General features: G+C 41.7%; 2 protein-coding genes across 3 annotated transcripts; one reads left to right on the forward strand and one right to left on the reverse strand.

Annotated features, from left to right (window-relative positions):
* The first annotated feature begins 1,300 nt into the window (after positions 1-1,300).
* On the forward strand, positions 1,301-7,377 carry gtf2a1l (general transcription factor IIA, 1-like). 2 transcript variants are annotated; one of them, XM_061039554.1, is made up of 8 exons: positions 1,301-1,451; positions 1,589-1,718; positions 1,885-1,937; positions 3,317-3,410; positions 3,505-4,055; positions 4,788-5,027; positions 5,744-5,833; positions 6,890-7,377. In XM_061039554.1, exons 1-8 carry the CDS (start codon positions 1,392-1,394, stop codon positions 6,995-6,997), a joined length of 1,326 nt encoding a protein of 441 aa, XP_060895537.1. In that variant the 5' UTR covers positions 1,301-1,391; the 3' UTR covers positions 6,998-7,377. The 2 variants fall into 2 exon arrangements, with proteins under 2 accessions (XP_060895537.1, XP_060895538.1); XM_061039555.1 differs by having other exon boundaries at positions 1,589-1,712.
* Positions 7,378-8,266: 889 nt separating this feature from the next.
* Positions 8,267-23,205, reverse strand: lhcgr (luteinizing hormone/choriogonadotropin receptor). The gene is made up of 11 exons (XM_061039556.1): positions 23,036-23,205; positions 22,781-22,852; positions 17,874-17,948; positions 17,539-17,613; positions 16,388-16,462; positions 15,982-16,059; positions 15,721-15,789; positions 15,183-15,257; positions 12,212-12,400; positions 11,948-12,001; positions 8,267-10,595 (listed from the first exon to the last, which is right to left on the reverse strand). Exons 1-11 carry the CDS (start codon positions 23,203-23,205, stop codon positions 9,449-9,451), a joined length of 2,079 nt encoding a protein of 692 aa, XP_060895539.1. The 3' UTR covers positions 8,267-9,448.
* Between the last annotated feature and the right edge of the window lie 784 nt (positions 23,206-23,989).

Here is a 23,989-nt window from a genome sequence, read left to right on the forward strand (position 1 = left end):
TTGTTGTCTCTGTTTGATTGCTTTAGGGGGCAGTGTTTGTGAAGGTATACTGTCCATGGTCCCTGTCACCTAATTTGAAATACCTAATATTTTCCCTCTCTGAGGCAAGTGTGGGATAATAAACGAGATATTGTGATTTTTGCTTTTATCTGGGATTAAAGAGGGAATCATTCAGTGATATACGTCCAGAATATCTTTGTATTGAAGCGACAGCCAGGAGCCTGTCGGTGTCTGCAGCATCCTCAGGGCTGTCTGGATGTTGCAGACTTTGACCTGCAGCGTTGACAAGAAAGTGCCAGAAACACTAAACGCATTCTTGGAGGGAGAAGGGTCCAAGGTCGACTGCTGCTGCCAAAACTAAGAAGAAGAAGAACTCAAAGTTTAAGGTACAAGGTGTCTCCTAAAAGGTGTTTTTTTTTTTTTTACTCCTTGCTTTGTGCACTCTCAGGATCAGACACTTCACTAAGCTCCCTGCGCCGTGGAAATGTACAAAGGTGTGACCTTTATATTAAAAGTTAGCAGAAAGAATGTGGAAAGGATGTGTTGGGCTGAAAATATAAGACGTATTGGACAACAACATGATGATGCTTTTTGCACTGTGGATGGATCTAAAGGTGACTTCCACCTGGGAAAAAAGTGTTTTCCAAAATGTAAAATTTGTCCCAAGCTTTGGAAAAAGTGTTTCACACTTTTGTCATTTTGTTTTGCACTCCTCAGCCACCGTACTCATGTCTCTGTTGAGCCTGATTACATGCACCTGTGTGAACCATCTTCCCCTCGACCTGTTCCGGGGAAAACAACCGGATTCATCCCGGCTTATATTATATTTCTTCAAACATTGTCACAGAAGTTAAAGTCATGCTGTCCAACACGGGGCCTGTGGTAAGCGAATAACTTGTTCAGCTCCTTTTGCTACATGCAACACAAAACATGTTCACGGTTACCGAATGATCTAGAAGCAGCCAAATAAACGCGCACCTGAACGCATCATTTACTACTTTTTGTATACTGGACATTAAACTTTTTTAATTTTTTCAGCGCAATTTTAGTTTACCATGTTTAGCACAATTATATGAAATTCATTTAATGTATTTTTGACTCTCTGAATCGACGTGTTCGTCCGTTTAAGAAGTTATAAATTATCAGCTATGGAATAATATTTCAGCATAGAGACTCATTTTTTGTATCCCGAATTAATGAGTGACTTTTTTAAGTGTAGCAAATATCCTCAGTGACAGACAGGTGTATGAGTTTACATCTTTAAAACATGAATTTACATAAAAAAGGCAGAAATTTGAATGGAGTTTGGTGTGTTCATCTAACCTACACATTCGTGTAAACATCTGCAGGCTAAGCTCTACCTGTCCATAATTGATGACGTGATTGAGAGTATGAGGGAGCTTTTCCTGGACGAAGGCCTTGAAGACCGGGTCCTGGATGATTTAAGACATGTGAGAAGTTTTCTACAAAGCCCTTTACTTCATTCCAAAGAAACATATTTAGATCATGTTGTCAGCCACAGCTAAGTTAAACATGTTCAGAGGAAGTCTGTATACACACTGCCTGCTTGTGTCTTCTGATTGCGCAGCTTTGGGAGTCGAAGATGATGCAGTCAAAAGCAATGGAAGACTTCAGGAAAAACAACATCAACTCATCCAACTTCGTGCTGCAGCTGCCTGCAAGCTACACGCAGACTGATCAGGACGTCACAGGTAGAGGTAACACAGCAGGCTACGGGCTTGAAAACGAAAATGTGTGTGTGTGTTTGTAAAAATACAGCAGAGTCGTTTTGAAATGAGATATTTGCAGCACTGATCCAGACAGCAGAAAAGCTCATCCGTCACGTTTGTGTGTCACCTGCTCTGCTTTGATTTGTGCTCTCAGCCTCAGTCGTGATCCCTGCGAGTCAGACTATCCACAGTTTCCCCAGACTCAAGGCAAGTGTCATCAGGATTTACACAACATCACCCAACTGATTTCACTTTGTGGGCACAAATGGGAGCAAAATGATATATATGATATATCGTATGATTCTGATGGAACTGCCTTTTTGAAACATTTCAAGCAGTTTGATTTCAAAAGTGGAATTTTTTAAATCTGTTATTAGTATGGCTGTCAGGCTCACTTCAATTGTACAACAGAACTTTTTATCTCCGGGTTGAGAGGTCATACAGGGGCCATACGAACTGAAACACAGAGAGAGCTCCGGGCGCGGATGACCTAGCGGTGAGGTCGAAGTTCAACTTTATTTTGTCCCTGAAGGAAGATTGATTTTACAGCAAGGCATTCAAAGGACGGAATCATACAAAATACAAAATGCATTTAAAAAAGCTTAGAGGTAAAAAAAAAAAAAGGTCAGGTAAGAGGCACTGAATCCAGAAACAGTGATCCTTCAGGAATGCTCTTAGCAGCTTCGCTTACTTACAGAATAAAGTGCTGAGTCAACATGAAATATAAACAGACCATGTAAACAGGGCTCTGACAACAACACAGCCAGCGGGACTCAAGCTTCTCCCTCATTGTAGACCAGGGGTGGGCAACTGGCGGCCCGGGGGCCACATGCGGCCCTCGTCAACCCTCAATGTGGCCCTCAGGTCAATTTTTATATTTCAAAACATGAAGAAAACATGACAAAATCTGCCATGAAATCATGAAAACCAGAAATATGTCCATAATAATATTTGATCACTGGTATATGTTGAGTTCAATTTGAGACATAATTGACTGTTATCGTTTTTGTATGCTACAATTTGGCCCCCTGGCAGTGAGAGTTAAATGAATGTGGCCCTTGCTGTGACAAAAGTTGCCCATCCCTGTTGTAGACAGTCATGACTCAGAGACACATTTACACAGGAGAGACTTCATATCTGATATATTCATGTGGAACATGTCGCACAGTCTTCCTTTAAGAAAATATGTAGTGTTACTCAATTTTAATAAGATTTTAAACTTTAACTCTGCACTGTAACTTTTAACTCTTTTTATATTTTTCCTTCAATTAATTTCATTTGAATTCTTTTTATTTTAACATATTTTCAGATTTAATAATTTCAGTGATTTTTTTAAAATGTTCTATTTTAATGTTTATTTTCTTTCCTCTGTCATGATGTCTTTGATGTCTGTTTGAATTGCCTTGTTGTTGAAATGTGCTATAGAAATAAACTTGTGTTGAACTCATACTGTAACCCCTTATCAGAAATATTTCCTTATTCTTGTGCTGGTTTCTTTTTTTTCCTTCGCCCTTTGTTTCACATTGAGTTTACATTTGTTAGAAATGTGCTTTACACATCATATTAATTGAAGTGTTTTATTGCAGGCGGGCTCAGAGACACTGGCTACGTTTTCTCTGCCTGCTGGGTTAGCGTACCCGGTGCAGATACCAGCCGGAGTCACTCTACAGACAGCTTCAGGTACTCTCTGACTTTACCTGTTACCAACCTCATTCTGCACTTTTAGTTTAAGAAATAAAAACCTTTATTAAACCTACTTTTTCTCTCGCTGTAGGTCAACTCTACAAGGTCAATGTTCCTGTTGTGGTCACCCAGCAGCCTGTGTCTCAACCTGCTCAGAAGGTCACAGCGTTTAGAGGAGCCGCTGCCCCTCAGCCGGCCGCGGCCCCGCCGAAGACCGCCGCTCCACCTCAGGAGGTGGAGCCGTCACCTGCTCCAGCTGCTTCTGTCACACAGCAGCCGCCTCAAAATGCTAACCTACCCCCCAGTCAGGAGACCAGCGCCCTGCAGCAGCCACCCGTTCCTGCTCCTGAAACCTCGCAGCCTCAGACGGCCCGCTCGCCCGATCTAGAGGTGCCACAGGTGGAGAATGAGCCGAGTCCACACCCTGAACCTGTGGACCTCAGCATGACCGCCTCACCCTGCACTCAGCTATTAGACTTTCAGATCAGAGCTGAGGAGGCTTTGGCGCAGACGGCTCCATTACAGACCAGAGACATCGACGACATCCTGAAAGAAGTGATCGAGGAGGAGAGAGAGAAAGCGGAGAGGGCGAGGAGTCAGGCATCCACAAAGAATGACGACCAGGCCGAGCCTGTCCTTGAGGTAAATAAAAAAAAGAATATTCCTACTTTAAGAAAATATAACGGGAATAAGAAAAGGTGCTGATGATGTCTTGAGATGAGTTGTCCCACACTTTGGGAAATCCTTTTCTTACAAATAAACAAAAGGAAAAAGTAAAGAAACATCTCATATATCTGTTTATATTTGATTTTCTCCAGCAGTTAGCTTAGCATTACAACAACAAAAGGCGAACCCATCTCTGTCCAAACCATATAAAACTCAAAGTATAGTTAAGTGTGTTACACCTGCAGTCTTTCAAGTGGCCAGCAGGAGGCGACTCCTCTGGGGACAAAAAGTCTGAGCCTATACTTCTCACTGGATTTATTATCTCTGTAGATATTTAAACATTGACTTTAGTGGCAGAAACGACATCCCTTACACGACAGTATTATTTCCAATATGTCGATCTAATATCAGACTTCATGTTGCAATTAACAATTTTGGAAATGAAGAATTCTGCACATTTTAGCTCAGCCTATACGAGGGACTGAAAGTGTCTCAGCTTCTGCTGCAGCAACTTTTTTTATGTTCACCTTCATGAAAGTTTGATAACAGTGTTGTAACCGTCTCCATTCATTCACTTCAAAGTCTTTTAAATCTTATAATAATCTCAGTGCTTTATCTTGACACATCTACATTTATTTCAAAGATTAGGCTCACCTGTACTTCATTTCTCATCTCTTTTGTTTCCTCTCGTGTGTCCTTCATGTGAAGCTGGAACTGGACTACAGCTACAGCGACCTGTCAGACATCGTTCAGCTGGACGGCGCCGCAGACAACTCTGACCTGGAGGAGGACGAGGGCGGGGTTCCTCTGGAGGAGAACGACTTCCTGGGTATCATCAACGCCGAGGCCATCAAAGCTCTGCAGGAAGGAGAAGGAAGCAGCGACGGCAACAGCATCTCCTCCAGCGACAGCGAGGGAGCCGATGAACTCGCTGACATCGTGGAAGAGGTGAGATGACATTTATCCGCCTCGGGAGATCAGGTCGGCCGAGCCAGTGAAGTCGTCTGAGTCTTTTAAAAAAAACAAAAAACTTTAGTTTAGGAGGCTTTCCTGATTTACTCAAAATAACTTTATTTAGAGAGAGGACAGTGGATAGAGTCAGACATCAGGGAGAGAGAGAGGGGAATAAAATGCGGGAAAGGAGCCACATTTCAGATTCAAACCCGGACTGCGCGCTTGGAGGACCACAGCCTCGGTGCATGGAGCGTGCTCACTCACCACTCGGCTTCTGTGCCCCGATTTAGTGATGAGGAAAGCTTTAAGGCCTGCAGGAAGGAAAAAACATTAAAAAGGCAAACTCTTGGGCCGCGGGTGGCGCAGTGGTTAGGGCGCCCCATGTATGGAGGCTGTTGTCTCAAGCGGGCGGCCCGGGTTCACATCCCACCTGTGGCCTCTTTCCCGCATGTCGTTCCCCACTCTCTCTCCCTGATTTCCAGCTCTATCCACTGTCCTGTCTCTCCATTAAAGGCACAAAAAGCCCAAAAATAAAATCTAAAAAAAAAGGCAAACTCTCATGAAGAACCAAGAGCGGAGGACTAAAAGTGTGTTTTCATGTTTGATTTAAAATCAGGCATTGTGGGGTACAGTTTGTTCTGCAGGCAGCGTCCAATAAAAAGTCTTTAAATGCACCTTTTTTTTCCCATGATGCACTTTCCGTCCACCAGGATCCTCTGAATTCAGGTGACGATGTGATGGAACAGGACATCCCCGACCTCTTCGACACCGACAACGTGATTGTTTGCCAATATGACAAAGTAAGAATGTTTTTAGCTCCTTTAATAAAGCTCTGTGCTAATCATGGAGGTATGAAGTGCAATTCATAAATATGAAAGAGTGCATGTTCGCTTTATGTTTTCAAGATAACTTTTTGTGATGTTTCTCCTGAATCCAAAATGAAAACCGAAAGCCAACAATGGCAACGTTAATCTGGAGCTAACTGATAGCTAGCTGCACATAGCTGCAGAGTCCCTCTGCACCTTTAAGAAAAAGCTAAAGACCCAGCTCTTTCATGAATACCTACTAACTTAATGATGATGGTCTCCATATTATTGATGATGATGATGGTAATGACGATGGTTTTTGTTTGATAACGACGACTTATAAGATGGTTTCTATACTGATTAGAGCTCTCAAGAACTGCCCTCAATGTTGTGCTTTGCCTCTGGTCACTTCCTGTCAGCACCTGTGTGTCCAATCAGACTCAAAGCTGATCGTTTGCTCTTACTGACATTGTTCCCTTTTTTCTAGATCCTTGCTTGTGTTGTTCTTACTCTCTGATGTACGTCACTTTGGATAAAAGAGTCTGCTAAGTGAATTGTAGAATTGTAGCTAGCTTTTGGTGCGTTCCATTTGATCTCAGAAGTCGGAAATTCAAGGTTACCAGTTGTCAGGAACGCTTGAAATGCTGCAGGTGTGTCACTGTGAGGTGATGCACCAGGAAGGGAAACAGGTTTTTTACCAAGGGAATGAAAAATGTTTGTTCATTTTGCATTACAATGAAGAGAAATGATTCATGAACTTTTTTATTCCCTTTTTATTCCCTGCGTATGGACCAAATGGAACGATGCACCAGTGGCCGTTTGTTAACCTTAAACATTTTTTTCACCTTCTGTTTTTTGACAAAAAGCCACGATACCCAGGTTTCCATCCAATATTTAAAATGAATGCAGCTGAGTGAGAAAGCGTTGCATTTTTATTTTTTATCACGATAATCCAGACTTCTGATGTGTTTATTGCGATAAGGCTGAAATTGTAAATTAACTGCGCTGCTCTTGCTTCTACTTATGAGATATTTTTTTGTTCTGTTGCAGATTCACCGCAGTAAGAACCGCTGGAAGTTTCATCTGAAAGATGGAGTGATGTGTTACGGAGGCAGGGACTACGTTTTCTCTAAAGCCGTCGGGGAAGCCGAGTGGTAACGAGCTGTAGCTCTCATTCACACACCAGACGATCGTGTTGAAAGAAGGACAAACGGATTGAGAAGAGAGAAACGATCGGTGTATTTCCACCACCTGCCATTTGTTTCATGGAGCAGCCAGTTTAAAAACCGCTGTGCAGAATCACCGATACCTTTTTGTTTGGTTTGAATTTAATTATTAGAGCAAAGCTGCTGATCGACTGAAACAAACAGCATGAATTTCTGTTTTATCATATTTGAAAAGTCCTGATGGTGTTGCTTTGAAGGTTCCTAATGTGCTGTTTGATTTCCTAACGTTGTAACTTCTCGCCTTTGATCATTCTTTGCTCCTCACTGTTGTGCTGCTTTCATTAAACCATTTTCTTTCTTTGCAAACGTCTACAAAGCAAACCTGGCCTTACTGTCATTTTTATCTTTATCTTAAAATGTATTTACACTTTTGAAATCAAACCGCTCCACCCCCCCCCCGATATACAGTATACACATGAACTCATTTATAAACACCAGCAGAGACACTACAGGTGATCAGTTTAAGGGTTCACTTTGGTTAGACAGTAAAGTATCTGCTCACAGTTGGAGGAAAATAAATCAAGGTTGGTGTCAAAGCACCAAAAAACAGCTGAGAAATCCTTTGATGTTTGGCTGTTGATGTCTTGCTTTGCTTTGGTGTAGACCTTTCTCCTTTTCTTTTCCTTCTTTTTGAAATAATTCCCCATCACAGACTTCCCTTGATCCTCTGTGAGTTTACTTGTCCTTCGGTTTTCCCCCTTTCTCCGGGGAATTAGGAAAGGAACTTTGGCTGAGAAATACAGGAAAAGGTTGGCAGGCGAAAACAGTGATTATTATTTTAAAAAAAATAAACTACAAATTTGGACATTGAGAATCAAAGCCACTTGCAATCTGGGGTAAAAATTATATTCATTTTCTTTGTGTGGATCTTTTAAAAAAGTCTTAAAAGCAACCCTGCATACTCAGTTTCTCTGCCAAAAAATCTGTGGCTGAATGTGGAAAACAGACAGAAATCTCAGCCAGCTTAAGTATTTCACAGCATGTTTTATTTTGAAAATCCACAACAACACTTAACAGCAGTAGTATTTCTCATAAACCAGAACTAACCTACTAACTGAGTCTGAAAAGCTTCTAGTCTCACTGGTTTAAACATCTCCTGAACACAAACAGGTAAGAACTAAAAGTGATCTCTGATAAGCTTCAAACTTCCATTTAATCACGTTAGCTTCATGGTACCACAGGCTGGAGAGAGGAAGTGGATGTAGCCTTCAGAATAAGGTAGTGCCTTGAACATGCATTCTCTCTAACGGCCAGCAGGAGGCGACTCCCATTAGTCGCAAAAAAATACTTAAAATAAAAAAAAGTCTTAAGTTGATTAAACCCTCAGTAAACATGTTTAAAATATATAATTTTCTAAATCAGTAGTTTAACTCTTTAACACAGCTTGACGTTCGTTACATAAATTGTGATATTTACAATAAAATAGGCAATAAAGCAGGTATACTTCTGGGCATGTTCACCTGTGATTGACACGTCCCTGGCATGGGAGCCAGTCAGTCAGGATAGAGATGTAGCAATACAAATCCACCATAGACTGTATAAAAATGGATGTAGTACCAATGGCATTATGAAGCCTGACAGTGGTGTTAGCCATATTGGAAATGCTATCTCCACCTAACTTTTGACAAATCTAGAAACGGGTGAAGAGGTGGAGCCGAGGCGGTGCCTTAAGCCTCCTGATAAATCGCTACAGTCAAATCAGCCACGCCCCCTGATTTTGCTAATTTGTGAATAACCCCTAGGCTTCATAACATCACAAAATCCTAGAGAGCGTGTACCAATGCTGTAAACATTTTGGTTTCTGCTGTAAAAATGTTTTTAATATGGGACCTAATGGGGATTGTTTGGCTTTTACAGCAGCCCCTGGTGGACACTCGAGGAACTGCAGTTTATTTTCACTCGTCTATTGGCTTTATTTTTCAACACTGGAGGTTTCCACTTGGTATCCACCCTGTTGTCCAATGATGCTCACTCCTGGCTTATTAAAAAAACAAGATGGCAGAGGCTTAAATTAAAATATGGGCTCACAGTCCCACTAAAGACATGACAATGGCTACGTCCGTTTTTTTGTTTTTTTTTACACAGTTTATGCTTCAAACTAAATTTGGATGAAGCCAAACAACATTTAATTTCTACTATCTTGCAACAGTATCTCACTCAAGTGCAGCTGGTTCAGGGTAGTTTTGCAAATCCCTGTTTCTGCTTCTTTTCACCACATTATCGGTTCACACAGCTCCAATTAGAGGTCACAAAGTCCTTTCTAGTGAAATTGTCATTCTGTTAACCAACCAAGATCAACTCAGCGCTGATGTCTGCTTTTAACAGGACTGACAAAGCTCTTCACCCTGACCTTCATTTTGACCTTCGTTCTCTCAGTTGACGGTCATGTCGTTCCCTTGTTTAGAAAACAACCCTTCACCTTAATGTGATAGGCGTAGAGGCTGAGCGAGCGAGGTTTTCTGGTGGACATTGTGTGCGCGGAGTTCAGGTGCGAGGCCAGAGTCTGCAACCTGTAGAGGTCGGCGTTGGCGTGGCAACCGCAGCGTCTCAGCAGCAGGCCCACGTCCTTCCTGAAGGCCCGGGTGAAGAGCGTGTACAGGAACGGGTTGCAGAGGGAGTTGATCGGGTAAAAGAGGACGAGCAGGATCTTGGAGTGCGACACGGTTATGAGGGGCATGTGCAGGGCCGCGGAGATGGCGAAGAAGGAGATGGGCGCCATGCACACGAAGTCGGTGAAAATGAGCACGGCCATCCGCTTGGCGATCTTGGTGTCTCCGTTTCGGGTGGAGTGCTCCGGGTTGTGGACGCTCAGGTAGATGCAGACGTAGCAGACGCAGACCACGAGGAAGGCGGCGGCGTTGAGGACGAGCACGGCGACGACGTACACCTGCGAGCCCAGCGTGTCGATGTCCATGGGCAGGCAGATGCTCACCTTGCTGTAGCTGCTGACGCCCACCAGGGGGAGCAGCGCCACCAGCAGCGAGAAGCCCCAGCCGGCCCCCATTATGGCCGCCACATGGCACAACCGCAGCCTCTTGTTGACGTGCATGGCGTTCGCGATCGTGTGCCAGCGTTCGAGGCTGATCACGGTGAGCGTGTAGACCGACAGCTCGCTGGCGAACACCGTCAAAAAGCCCGCCACTCCACACCCGGGCCCCGTCTGCCAGTCCGTGGCGTGGTTGTAGTACTCGTGGCGGGATCGCCGGTCCATGAAGGCGATGAGCATCAGGTAGAGCCCCATGCACAGGTCGGCGAACGCCAGGTTACACATGAGGAATCTGGAGATGGTCAGCTTGTGGTGGCTCATCAGCAGGATGATCAGCACGGCCAGGTTACCGGTCACAGCGCACACGGTGATGATCCAGGTGAGGCTGCGCAGGAAGGGGAAGCCCAGCAGGTCCTCGCACGGGTTGAAGGCGTCCGGATTTGGCGTGCACTTGACTAGCAGGTTGTTGTGACAAATGAATTCCAGGTCTGGATACTGAAAGTTGATGTCGTCAATGAGATTCATGCCATCTGTGGAGGGCTCTCTGAGAAACACAGAATATTTAGATTACCATAAAAATCCCAAAGAAAATGATCAAAGAAAATCAGAATCAGAATCGAGGTTTATTGTCTAATACATTTACACATCCAAGGAATTTGACTTGGTCTATTGGTGCTAAACAATTAAAGGCTTTATATGTGATTTTTCACACTTGAAGGATGTGTGAAAGCAACGGAGGAAGATTTCAGCGGAGAATCTGTTCTGAAAGTTGGATGTTTGTTCATTTTTAACAATTTTCAGCATCATGTATCACTAATCTGTCATGCATAATTTTTTTATGGCTTTGGGGCACTCAGTGCTCTTTGATTGCACTTTGGATGTTGATACAGTAAGTGATATGTGTGTGTGTGGTTTGAGTTTGTGCTGTCATTAATATGAGCTGAGTGCACACTGATGCTCTTTTACACAACTTATATTCCGAACACATAAATGAAGTTATTTGACTTGAAATATTCAGACATTTTCAGCGGTGCATGGTTGAAAAAAAAACTACAATCAGAAGCTTCCAACATCAATAAACCTGTTGTTTGCAACAAGATTTTGAATATATAAGCTGCTATATTTAAAGTCTTAATATGTGATTTTTCACACTTAAATATAATATAAATCAAGTATATCCTCTGAAAATAACTCTGTGAGTCATGACTGTCTACAATGGGTGTAACACCCGAGTCCCACTGTCTGTGATGTTTTCAGAGTTTTCAGAGTCCTATCTTCAGTTTGTTTACATCGCCCGGACGGCCGGCTGACTCCTCCCCTCGTGTATAAAAGTTGTTTAATTGAGGGACTAGAGAAAAGAAGAATAACATACTGTACTCACTGCTTAACTGTGTTTCTAGATCACGCTCATTTCAGGTAAATTTACATGCAGTGTGACGATACGAGCATAATAAAGATCGTTAGCATTAGCATGCTAACACAACAATGCAGCGCGAGTTGTTTTGGTTTCATGCTGGTGCTCAAGGGCGACATCTGCTGGATCAAAAAAATCTTATATAAAGGTTTTAACAGGGAAATAAAGCAGAACTAGCAACAACTTAAATAATACAGTATAAGAAGCTATTACAATATATAAAATAGAATTTAAAAATGTAAAAAATACAAATAAAAAACAGAAAAAGGTGTAATGTAGGAGTTGTGCAGTGGACTATGAGAAAAAAACTTTCCAAGGAATCCTTCTAGAAAATTTCAGTGCAGGCGGACGCTGATATATTTCTGAGATGGCTGCTCATACATGCACCTCACAACCCTTGAAAAACTGAACTATGCATGTCAGCCGTCCTCCTCACGCAAATACATTCACACAACACCTGAGTGCGGAATGATGCAACTTACATTTCTCCTGCGCTGGAATCACAAAACTTTGTGAAGTTCTTTGAAGCACTTTCCCTGAGAGAGAGAGAGAGAGAAAGAGAGAGAGAGAGTGAGAGAGGGAGAGAAAAGAAAAGAGGGGGGAAAGTTAAACCACACAAAGTCAAAACTAAACTGCTAATTACTAAACTTCCTGATGATCTGTATTCAGCGGACGGAGCATTTGTTCTTTATGCAGATGTGAATGGATTAGTTCATCTCTCCGGGAGCGGGGGGGGGGGGGGGTACCTTTGTTTCCGCCGCCATGAGTGGAAGGCGCAGCAGTGGCTCGAGTACGTGAGCTCGGCCTCCAGCAGATCAGACATGCTGTCCAGAGGAGGGAGGGTCTTCAGAGCGAAGGCAGAGCTGGCTTTCAGAAACCTCACATGCCTCAAGCCTTTGGGAGGGAGGGAGCTCAGAGCTGTGGAGGAAACATCCCTGAGAGAACGTAGAGAGAGATTTCAGAGAAGATAGTGAAATAAATACAATGTTTACATGTTTATTTTACTGAGGAATTAGACGACCACAAGCAGCTACAGAGCAGGTATGCATTACTACAAAGTGAGATTCATGACTTTGGTGAGGGATGTTGAGCTAAAGGCTTAGTACACACATTTTAAATGGAGGTTTTTCCTCCTCCGTTTACAAAACAAATCCCGTCCACACACGCTCAGTTCTCAAAAAAAATCTAAACTTAACATTGAAATGTTACAGCTATCATGAGCATGCCAAGTCAACAACATGTCCTTAACATGCACAAATGTTTCACAATTTCTCTGCAAAGAAAAGGCTGAAGTCCATAAATGTTAAAAAACTAAATCTTGTGCGCATAAGGGGACAAGGGGCTCCGTAGATGTAAATGCATTTATAAAGAATAATATTTAGAGAATCTGTATATTTGAAGAGAATGCAGTTTTCATTTAAGAAATAATTGGGAGGGCATGAGGAGGTAAATTTAATATATGAATTTACAAATGAACAGAATCATTATCTGCAGCAGGTTCAGGTCACATTTACTTAACAACAGAGGTGTGGACTCGCGTCACATGACTTGGACTCGAGTCACAGATTTGATGACTTGGGGCTCGACTTGACAAAATGATGAAAAACTTGCAAAGCAACTCGACTTGGACTTCACCACCAATGACTCGTGACTTCACTTGGACTTGGGCCTAATGACTCGAACATACTTGAAGTTTTAATGTGTTATTTTATGGGACAGAATCATGGAGTTTGACAACAAAAATTTAATCAACTGTGCACAGAATATTGCAGGATTTGCCTAAAACATTAGTGTTTTAGGCAAATCCTAAAGTGTTTTTATAAAAAAGTTAGGGTAGAGTTAGTGTTTTATATGGTCTTATTGAGTTAATAAAACACAGACCATATACAACATACAAAGTCGCCTTAAGCCTTATATGTGCAGGAGCAGTGATTGTTTTGACTTTAAAAAAATCTTCATGCTGATGTCTGACTGCAGTAAGCGGCTTGTGATTCCTCCTTTCAGTGTGGAAGAAGAAGAATCAATTCAGCAAATGCTCTAATGCTGAACGCTTTCTTTCAACCTGCACAGAGTCTAAAACAGAACGTCAAGGTCAACATCCTCGACGAGGGCTCTACAGGAGGTTCTGTTCAGTCCAGGTTGAAAAATGAAAACCAGGAAATGCAAAAACCTGATTCGCAGTATGCTGAGTTGAGTATGCGTTCTTGGATTTCACACAAAGTCACCTTTTCCCACATGAAGAGCCATCATTTGAGGGTTTTGTTGATGGTGGTGGGAAATGCTGTTTCAGCTAAATCTGCTGAATCTCTCAAAGGTGTGAAATGAGTCACTCCTGCAGCCTGGCCCTCATTCTCAATATTTACATATTTAACACGGCGGTGATGAGTACATCAAACAGTTTGTTACAAGCTGATGCTCATTCACAGAATCCTGATTTTTTATTGACATTTGACAAAAAACTGACAAAAGCAAACCATTTAAAATCCACTTCTCTCCCTCTTGATTGGATTACTTTCAAACCTGATGTTTATCAAATCTAAAAGTACCGCACTCGACCCACGCTGCAGGCGGGAGGAAGACCTTTAGCGTTTCCTCTGTGTCAGTCATGAATTCATAACAAAGACAAGAGGACATTTTCATATCTCCAGCGCTGGCTGTCTTGTCATCAGAGACCTTGTGAGCGGTTTTCTCTGCAGTCGGGGGCTGTTTGCTCTCTAATCAGTATTCTGCAGTCGTCCAGCCTGCCTTGTTGGTTGTTTACACAGACAGGCTGTCACCACCCGCGTGTTTAGACAATAAAATGATAAACATTGTTATGAATATTTATCTGGCGTATCTGACCCAGATCCAATATGGCCGCCTTAATGCTGTTGATACAAACAACAGAAGATACAGAATGTATTAATGCTCCAGTATCGTATTTAACTTAGACACAATCCTTTATTTTCTCTTTATGGTGTCTGTCTTTTTTTATCTGGGGGGGGGCGGGAGCGTGGAACATTCAATACCTCATGAACAATTTGAACGATGTATTCCTCATTAAACCAACTTCCTTAAAGGGATAGTTCACCCATTTGCATTAAGCTTTGTATCGTTAGAAACCTGGTAGTAGTTTTGAATGGTCGTGCATCCCGCCCTCATTTCCCCCTGAGATGGGAAATCTTTGTATTTCTGAGTCTGAAAAGGAGCTTCCAGTGACACAAAAATGAAGTTTTTTGCGTCACTGGAAGCTGTTGCGGTTAGCGGGGTGAAACTACAACGCTAGTTCCTCATATTTTCGACCACTGAAGCTACAGACCAATCAGAGATCAGTGGGCGGGAACTCACTCCCAGAATCGAAACTTAACGTCCGCCATATTGCTTGGAAGCTGTGCTAACAGGCTCTGTGGAGAAAGCTGATATGGCGGCGAGAAGGACCTTAGTGGAAGTGGCCTGCGGTGCTGTGCATTCTGGGATTTGGTGTCTTTCATCCAAATGAGCCAAAAAGACACTTTCTGCCTTTTCTCGGCCAAGAAGGCACCAACTTCAAAATGTATTTCCCATTTCTACTTCATATATGACCCAACGTCAATACAGATTCATGTTTCAACGGGTGAAGTATCCCTTTAAATACATTTCAAATATTTCTTTACTTTGCTTCTTTCCTTTGACAGATATTTTCTCTTATAAAATCTTGAATTTCAAAGGATTGTGTTAAGTTGAATTGCTGTCACTTACAAAACACTTGGACCCGTGGCTCCTTCAAAAGCATCTTCTTGGATGTTTCTTAGACCTCTGTTGTCCCTCAGAATCCTAAAAAAAAAAAAAAGAAAAAGAAAAGAAAAAGACAAACTTTAACACCAGCGACCTTTGGGTTCAAACAGTCGCGCCGCAGTTAACATGCAACATGAGAGCAAATGTAAGACGACACATTAATGGCCGACGATGCCCGAAACCATTTTTCATCTACTTTTCATTCTCTCAACTTGACACTCAGGGAAAGATGAGCATTATTTTTAGACTGCATGGTGTCTGTACGTATCTCGTCCCCATCAAGTCGCGGTACGGGGCAGAGCAGGAAAACAACAGGCCATGTTTAGTCTTATATAACACTTGTTTACTAGTACACTCAAGTTTTTTCTTGATTAGCCAGAGACAGACCTTAAAGCACCGCTGTGTATTGAATATATATTTTTTAAGACATTCTCGATGAGCTTGTTGTGTTTCAGACTTAACATAAAAGAGATATCTTGATAATAATCAAGGTGTTACTCACAGTGTGTTGAGCTTGGTTCCATTGAATGCATGAGATTGTATTTCTTTGAAGCCGTTTCTGAACAGGTTCCTGTCGAGGACATAATGTTCTAAATTTGAGTCTGCTGTCAAGAGGCACTTATCACCGAGGTCAGGGAACTGAACATCCAATTACGTAAGCATATTGAGACACATCTAAACACAGCCTTAACAAATAGTGACACTTTGTTGCTCCTGGCTCTGATAATGAGGAAACAAGGAAGTATCTGGCGTCTGTACTTACATGTCAACATATTCCTCTGTGATGCCCTGGAAAGAATTGGCAGGAATGACTTCTATCCTCATGTTTTCTGCCATTTCTCTGCACACACAGAGAGGAGATAACATTCACTCGGGCTGTTTGGCTAATTTATCAGTTAGACAAAATTATGCATATTCACACACACACACACACACACAAATAAAAGGGAGATCTCTTTGATGAACTGTGACCCAGTTGGAGGATTTGCGTCGGGGTTGGTGGCATCATGACATTGATAGATAAAAGTGAAAGATGGCTCGGAGTAAACAACTCGGGCTCCACTTGGAGATACACCGCGACAAACATGCAGTTGTGCAACATGCAGAAAGACACTAATCCAGTTTTCTTTTTTAAAACACACTCTTTTTTTTTAAACGTGATTACTTACAGGATAATATTTGGCATCAGGGAGGAGATGGTTGTGAAGTCGGGGAAGTGTATCAGCCCTGTGTTAGAGATGCTCCTGTAACGATCAGAAGATATTTAAACCCTCAAACAAAACGTCACACAGTCGCAGTTTGTCAGACATATAGGAGGAGCCCGCTCTGGAAACATTTGAGTTTACAATGTAATTCATCAAATCATGTATGGTAAGCAGGGGCGTGTCCAGAGGGGTGGCATGGGCCCCCCTTGAAATCTTTTTGGCCACCTCAGCTGCCACCCCAAAATCCTTAACTATTATTGGCTATTTGCCTTGCCGGAGGCAGGACTCATGTTGAAATCTAACATTCAGGCTGTGTTGCAACAGGCAGCTCATCATTTTCAGTGTGTAGATGTTTGTTTGCATTTTTAAAAATACCTAAAATTGTAACTTTGGACGTACATATTGTTTTGAGTCCTTGAACAATGCAGCAAAGAAGATGTATATGTTCTTATTATCCTGTGTTACTTAAAGTCGATGTGATTAGTGCAGACAGAAGGGGTAAATAAACGCTCTTCATTCATGTGAGTGCGCTCAAACTTCAGGCCACCCCTGCACGAGTCAGTGCCCCAGTTGGGCCACCCTAGTCTGAGAAGTCTGGACACACCCCTGATGGTAACCACCACCATTTGTACTTTAAATGACCTTAAAACAATTTATCACAGTAGATGCTCTATGTTTTGTATGATCTCTATTTACGTATTTTAATATTTGTATTCTCTTGTAACTGCAGGACAGAATCCAAGAAAGATTTCCCTTTGGGGACAATAAAGTACATCTTGATATCTTGAGATCTCTGCAGCCTCAAAATCTATCTGAAAAAGGTGACAGCAGCTCCAAAAAATAAGAAACCACTCAAAATAGTCTTTAAATTGACATCTCTACATGCAATCCTCTCTCTCCACCAAAGTGACATATTAATTTAACAGGTAGGAGAGCTGTATTTATTTTCTCTTCCATCCAAGCAACAACACTCCAGATATTTTGCAGCATCCTTAACTTAAGTTATAATAATAATGTAATGTATCCAACTCATATTTATTGAAACAGTTCTTGGCTCACCAGCTGGGGAGTGGGATAAAAGTCTATTAATAATTAAGATGTAAAGAGTGACTTACAAATATTCCAGCATGGGCAGGTCAGTGAAGGCCCCTTTTTCAATAACCCTCAGACTGTTGATATTCTGCACCAAGCTGCGGGGATAAAAACGAGGAAACGTTTCGGCAATTACAATATTGTTGTCAGCGGCTGTCAACAAACAAACACACAACAACCCCATTGGTGGATGAGCCGCTCTGAAAGTCCAGGATTAAACACGGCGCTTTGTAATTGAGAGGCTAATCCTGTGAAACTTCAATGAAATGCAAAACACACACCAGCTGTTCAAATGAATAATTGCTTTTCATCGTGCAGGCGTAGTTTGACACGACGTGGAAGGTAGCGTGTCACTTACATTTGAACCAGGCTGTGGAGGGAAAGGAAGGCATGTCTCTTTATCTGCCTGATGCAGTCGCTCTGGGAAATCTCTCTGTGGAACAAAGAAATGGCTTCACATCAGTCAACAGATTAACAAGAGGCTGTAAACAAATTACATCTTGAAATGTCTCGGTTCAAGCTTGTAAACGCTGGATTTCAGTGAAATACGGCAAACGGATACTAACCGGAAATGTGGCTTGGAAAGTCCAAATGGATGTATGGTATCAAAGTTTAAGGTCTCATTAAGACTCAACCTGCTCTTTAAGATGTTTTTACCATTACTACAGACTGTGTGGCTGTGGAAGATCACTTCTGTCTCACTGTGGAAACAACAAAGTTATATTTCACAAGATTATTTAATCTCTGAAGAGTAAGTTTAAGTCCTCAGAGAAGCAAGAAGAAGCTTTTCCAACAGGATGAATTCGCTTCAATTGGTCACTGAATAACGAATAACACAATGCTTTGATACCCTAATTATTTAGCAGACAGCAACAAATGCAACTATAAATGTAATGCTAAACGATGGCTGTGCAGCATTAGCTTGTTCTGTATTACTAGCTCCTCAAAGCGAAGCTCAACCTGTAGATCAGTGATACTCAACCCAAGCCACCCAAGCTCTTTTAGGTCCTACTTGGAGACAAAAAATCCAAAGTAATTATTTATAAAAGGGAAACACTGTCAGCAGAAATGATTCTTTTCACACACATATTTCCGGAAAGAAAGAGTTTTTTTCAATGTGGCTCTTTGGTCTAACAAGGCTGAGTACCACTGCTGTAGATCAACAACAGCCCGAGCTAAATTCCTCCAGCGGAAAAGCACAACCAGAACCACAACATCAGATATCGCCGTTACGCAGATGACACCCAGCTGTACCTTCCAATCCATCCCATTTGACATGATTAACGTGTTTACTTTATGTGCTATACTTTAGATAACGAGATAACGAGATGTCAAGATTCCTCATGAGAGGAATATGTGTGTTATAGATTTAAAGGAAATGAATCCAACAGTTGTGGAAATACTTCCCTACTGTATATTCTTGCAACCTGTGCTGCAAAAGTGAGCCTGCAAAAACAGCCTGAACTCCTCCAGCTGAAAAACACCTTTCCCCATCATTGCTGCTAATAATCAATTATTAGGGTGAAGGTAACTCGTGGTGTAAATAGTCAAATAGCTACTTTGTAAGACTGTTTTTAAGACTTTGTTGGGTAAAAATATCAAAGCTTAACCTCACCACCTCAAACCCAATCTCAGAAGGACTTAAGCCTGGCTCAAACAAAGTTTTTTTTTTTTAAATTTAGCAGATGTAGACAATGTGAGAGATCCCACACATGCGGACAAATAATGATCGACTTAACAGTTTTGTTCCCGTAGTGTGTAGAGATAGAGAATGATACGACTTAAACAGCCTGCAACACACTAACGGATTCCATTCAACAACAACCAGAGACCCGACGTTGAAACTGGAAATCTTTCAAAAACTCTTGAGGTCAAAACGCTAGAGTGAACAAACATGGCCGACAACTGGCAGGGAAAATATGCCATGTTTTTGGACTACTTTCTTGAAAAAACATGGAGCAGCGTGAACTGGAATTAAGTGATAATTTATTCAATGCGGTTGTCGTGCATTCCTTCTTCAGTCAGCCTGCTTCCCTATTGGCTCATTTTGTTCACGTGATAATCCACAGAGTACAGAGATTACCCCGCTTTACAGAAACCTAAAGCTGTTTTCAGATGATTAATAAAATGTGTTCAACCCGAAATTAGTTGTATTAGTTAGTATTAGTTGTGTTGTGACTTTGTGACGGCCCAGGTTCTAATCCGACCTGTGGCTCCTTTCCTGCATGTCATTCCCGACTCTCTCTCTCTCTCTCTGATTTCCAACTCTATTCACTGTCCTATCTCTCATATAAAAGGCAGAAAATGCCCAAAAATAAATATGTTTAAAAAAAGTTTCCTGTGACTTTAAGATCCACACATATAATGGTTTCCTTAGCTTACTTCCTTTTCAATGAACCTCTTTTGTAAATAGGACAGAGCTGATTGATATTTTAGGAATATTTAAAAAGGAAACGTCGGGTACTAGGGCGACACACGCTCACACGCTTCCCCCTCATGTTTGGAAAAGCTCCAAACATACATCAAGGATGCATCTGGGCCAGGAAGACTGAGTGAAGATGTTTAAAGACGGAGGACTAAACAAAGACCTTCAGAGACAAAGTGGAACAGACTCCTTCATGTGTCCTTGAACACTTTGTTTTAAGACAGAGGAAACGGCCGACTTTGTCTTTTCAGAGCCGCTCTCTTCTTCTCTTTGTCTCTTTGTCTCTGCCACTCTTCTGTTGTCACCCCTCACTCTTTTTTAAATCAATGTCTCCCCTCTTCAAACAATAATTACATGACACCGTATGTACTTGCTGACATTTTTGTTCTCGCACCCCTCCTCTGATTGCATGACGCTTGTGTCATAATTGCCGCTCGTAAAAAAAAAAAAAAATGCTCTTCCACGTCTTCATCTCGAAGCGTTTTCAAGCCTGCGTCATCAGCGAGCACTTCATGTCACTCTACCTTGACACAGGTTTTATTGGCCTACTTGCTCCAAAGCACCACAGCTCGGGGACTGTAACCTCTTCCACAGTTGTTTTTTTTTTTTTATCTGTAAGTATCTCAGCCTGATAAGACTCGTCCCTGAGGAGCAGAGAGAGAGGGAGAGCAAAGTTAACAAAGGACACAAAAAAAAAAGCCAATTTGGAAAAGATTTCCCCACGAGCTAAAAATCGTTATCTGCAGTGATGTATTAATTAAACAGTGAAGCTCAATCGGGACAGCGTTGGTGCTTTAGGAGCGAGTATTTAGAGGCTGTAAACACGATAAAAATGAGAACTAATTAACCAGTGATTAAGATGAAAGAGGTTATATTTCCTCTTGTCTGTTTTCAGTAAGATGTGTCACCCCGGTTGTAATCGGGTTTTTGCTGAAATCTGTTACCCTGATAGCCATCTGATCGGAGCTACAGCTGATTACATTCTGGTGATGATATTTCGAGCTTGATATGTCACCGTGGAGTTTACTTACAGCTTCTGAAGAGTTCATGTTTAACAAAGAATATCCATAAAATACCCCGCTGATTTATGGATACTTTAAACTTTCACCAGTTTGTTTCTGTTCTGAAGAAGTAGAAATCCTATGAACTAACATTTTTCTCATTACTAAATCAGACAAATAAGAGTGCATGCTGTACTGTTGTAAGATTAAAAATACATAACTGGACATTCATTCATTCATCATTGAGAACAAGGAATTTGTTCAAACATGGCTTCAACATGGAGGATCTTTTTTTTTTTTTTTTACAAAAGTTGACATTAAACTCGGCACTATAACTCATTCACTGAATCTGTGATTTCATTTGTTACAGCGATGGAAGTAAATCTGAGAGTAAGACACTGAAGTGAAATTCAGTTATGTTGTAAATAATGAAGAGTCGAGTCAGTTTCTACCTCATCTGCCATAGTTTACTTTACCTTGTAATGAAACACAGGACAGTAAAAGACGATGTAAACCTTCAGATTTGTCAGTTTTCTTTGGGGCTGATCAGGCAATTGTTGACAAAGATCATTTAAAATTATTACAACTCAAGAGATATTATTGCAAAACACAAGAACATTTAAGTAAGGGTAGCCTAGTGGCTCCAGTTCTCCAAGCGGGCGGCCCGGGTTCGAATCCGACCTGTGGCTCATTTTCTGCGTGTCATTCCCCCTTCTCTCTCTCCCTGGTTTCTGACTTTATCCACTTTCCTGTCTCTAAACAAAGGTATAAAAAGCCAGAAAATAAACCTTGACTATGCATTAAGCCTTAGTGTTTTATTTAAAACTTTAAAATGTGTTTAAATTGTATTTGTTAGACTTCTGGTGGGATAAATCCACATCCTGTAGCAACACTTACAACTGTTAAATGCTAACTGGACTTGAGCTTGTATATTTAGACTTTAGACTTTACTTTTATTGTCCCCAAGGGGAAATTTGTTTGTATTTTCTGGTCTTCTGACGACTCAAAGCACTTTTACACTGCAGGTCACACCTACACATTCACACACTGATGGTAGAGGCTGCTGTGAAAAGAGTCCATCAGAAGTAACTAATCACATTCACACATCGCCACCTGAAGCAACAGTGGCAGTTTGGCCTTAAATCAAGGACAAAAAGACATGTGCCTGCAGGAGCTGGGGATCAAACCCCCGACCTTCCTGTTTAGAGACGACCGACTCTACCACTGATAGCTGCCCCATATCTGCTGTCACATATTTGCACATTTTGTGGGTCAGTAACTCAAATAAATGTGCAATAAAACACGAAGAAAGTGTGTTTTCCATTATACTGTATGTCCCCTTTAAATGACAGTTTAAATCTCTATATGCTGTTTTTTGTGTTTTGTAATCTAGAGTTCACTTATCTTGAAGGCCCTTCAACACAGAACATGACGGCAACTGTTACTTATTTGCTAGTTTTTTCAAAAAGCTCACAGATGCCTCTGACGTTTCTTATACAGTTTCTTTTTGATGTGCTTTTTTTCTGATACATAACATCCTCCTCCAGTAGATTTATGTGCCTGTTAAGAACTCTGAAACAGATAGTATTCCTATTTATATTCATTTAGGCTTTGTCAATGTAAGGTTTAATGACAGAATTGGGATTGTTGCAATATTGAAGATGTATTTAGCTGCAGAAGTACACTCATTTATTGGACCCTTTAAAAAGGTTTGACCTAACTTTTTACAGTCAGCATTCCCTTTTCTTTCAGTGAAGGCTGTAGTCTCTTCTAAATTAAACCCAGCTTTACTGCCACATTAATGTTAATCCAGAAGAAGCATGTAATCAAGTGACTTACATTGCTGTAATGTTGATGAGCTCCTTGAAGGCGTGAGTGGGGACTTCTTTGAGGCACAGCTGAGAGAGCCACCTGTAGGAGTCAAAGGAAGAGTTTGCACCAGTTCATAAGGAAGGTAGGCCTTTAAAAGAACACTAAAAGATACTGAAAGGTATTCTCATACGCAAGACAATGAAGGTAAAAATGACAATTACTAGGACAAACCTTCGCACCAAACTACTACAAACACTGAAGCTGAAAAGTTGTGTTACTTACAGTCGGGTCACGGATGTTGCTGCAGCCCGGGAGGCCAGCTGAGTGTCTCTATTGCACTGAAAGGTGTTTTGGCTGCAGCTGCAGATGGCCGGACAGGTATGAGCCCGGCTGGAGCGCGCGCACAGGACACCTGTCAGCATGACCAGGAGCCAGATCACTCGGGAAACCATGTGTAACACCGGGTCACTCAAAACGAGAGAAAAGAAGACAAAAAAAAAAACCTGCTGAATCTCCTTAAGCACACAAAAGTATGTGAAGAAAAAACGATTTAACACACCAGGTCAAACGTGAGTAATCTTTTTTTCCACCTGCGCCCAGCGGAGAGTTTCGAAGCTGCTGCTGTTGCTGCTTTCAGGTGCTGTCGTAATCGCGAGATTGCACTCCGTCAATGTCGACCCAACAAAGTCAAAACCATGAAGACTGACCATGAGAGATACTCAGGTGGAATTTAATATAACAAGCCGAGCTGTAGAGATGTGACGTTCAGTGGGAGGAGACCAAAACAAACTCCGTCAGATACTACACTACAATTAGTGTGGTGAGGTCATAATGCTCCCATGTTTAAGAGTGTTTCACACAACAAGATAAATCCGTTTTCATGAGGGGAGAAGGACTTTTTGCAAGAGTGCAAATGCTGCAAATAAGCACTCATTATGAGACCAATTTGTGGTGGAAATTACTGAATTTATTGTAAAGAAAAACTAAACATTTTAGCCAAATCAGGGGTGATTCTAAAGTCTGCAGGGGCCCCGGGCAACAATTAACAGGGGGGGGGGGGGGACCCTCAAACAGCGTTTGCCTGTAAGTCATTTAATAATTCATTTGCATATTTAATTGTCATTATCTGCCTCACTTACCAATGTTTGCTTTGGTTTTTCCTCTTTCTGTTTTCACCCACAGATGGATCGTTCCTCTTCATTGACAAACTTCAGTTTTCAAAGGAATAAATCGTGA

The sequence above is a fragment of the Labrus mixtus genome, chromosome 6 (assembly GCF_963584025.1).
Source record: "Labrus mixtus chromosome 6, fLabMix1.1, whole genome shotgun sequence".
In the NCBI taxonomy this organism is placed as follows: Eukaryota; Metazoa; Chordata; class Actinopteri; order Labriformes; family Labridae; genus Labrus; species Labrus mixtus.

What these genes read in the sequence shown, in the direction of transcription:
- gtf2a1l (XM_061039554.1), top strand. Translation starts at nt 1,392, where the DNA reads ATGAGGGAGCTTTTCCTGGACGAAGGCCTTGAAGACCGGGTCCTGGAT. An exon ending in TCAGGACGTCACAGGTAGAG is followed by an intron (nt 1,719 to 1,884) that starts GTAACACAGCAG and finishes TTGTGCTCTCAG; the next exon opens with CCTCAGTCGTGATCCCTGCG. An exon ending in TCGCTGACATCGTGGAAGAG is followed by an intron (nt 5,028 to 5,743) that starts GTGAGATGACAT and finishes TCCGTCCACCAG; the next exon opens with GATCCTCTGAATTCAGGTGA.
- lhcgr (XM_061039556.1), bottom strand. Translation starts at nt 23,205, where the DNA reads ATGGTTTCCCGAGTGATCTGGCTCCTGGTCATGCTGACAGGTGTCCTG. An exon ending in CTCCACAGCCTGGTTCAAAT is followed by an intron (nt 17,614 to 17,873) that starts GTAAGTGACACG and finishes TTATCCCCGCAG; the next exon opens with CTTGGTGCAGAATATCAACA. An exon ending in CTGATGCCAAATATTATCCT is followed by an intron (nt 16,060 to 16,387) that starts GTAAGTAATCAC and finishes CTGTGTGTGCAG; the next exon opens with AGAAATGGCAGAAAACATGA.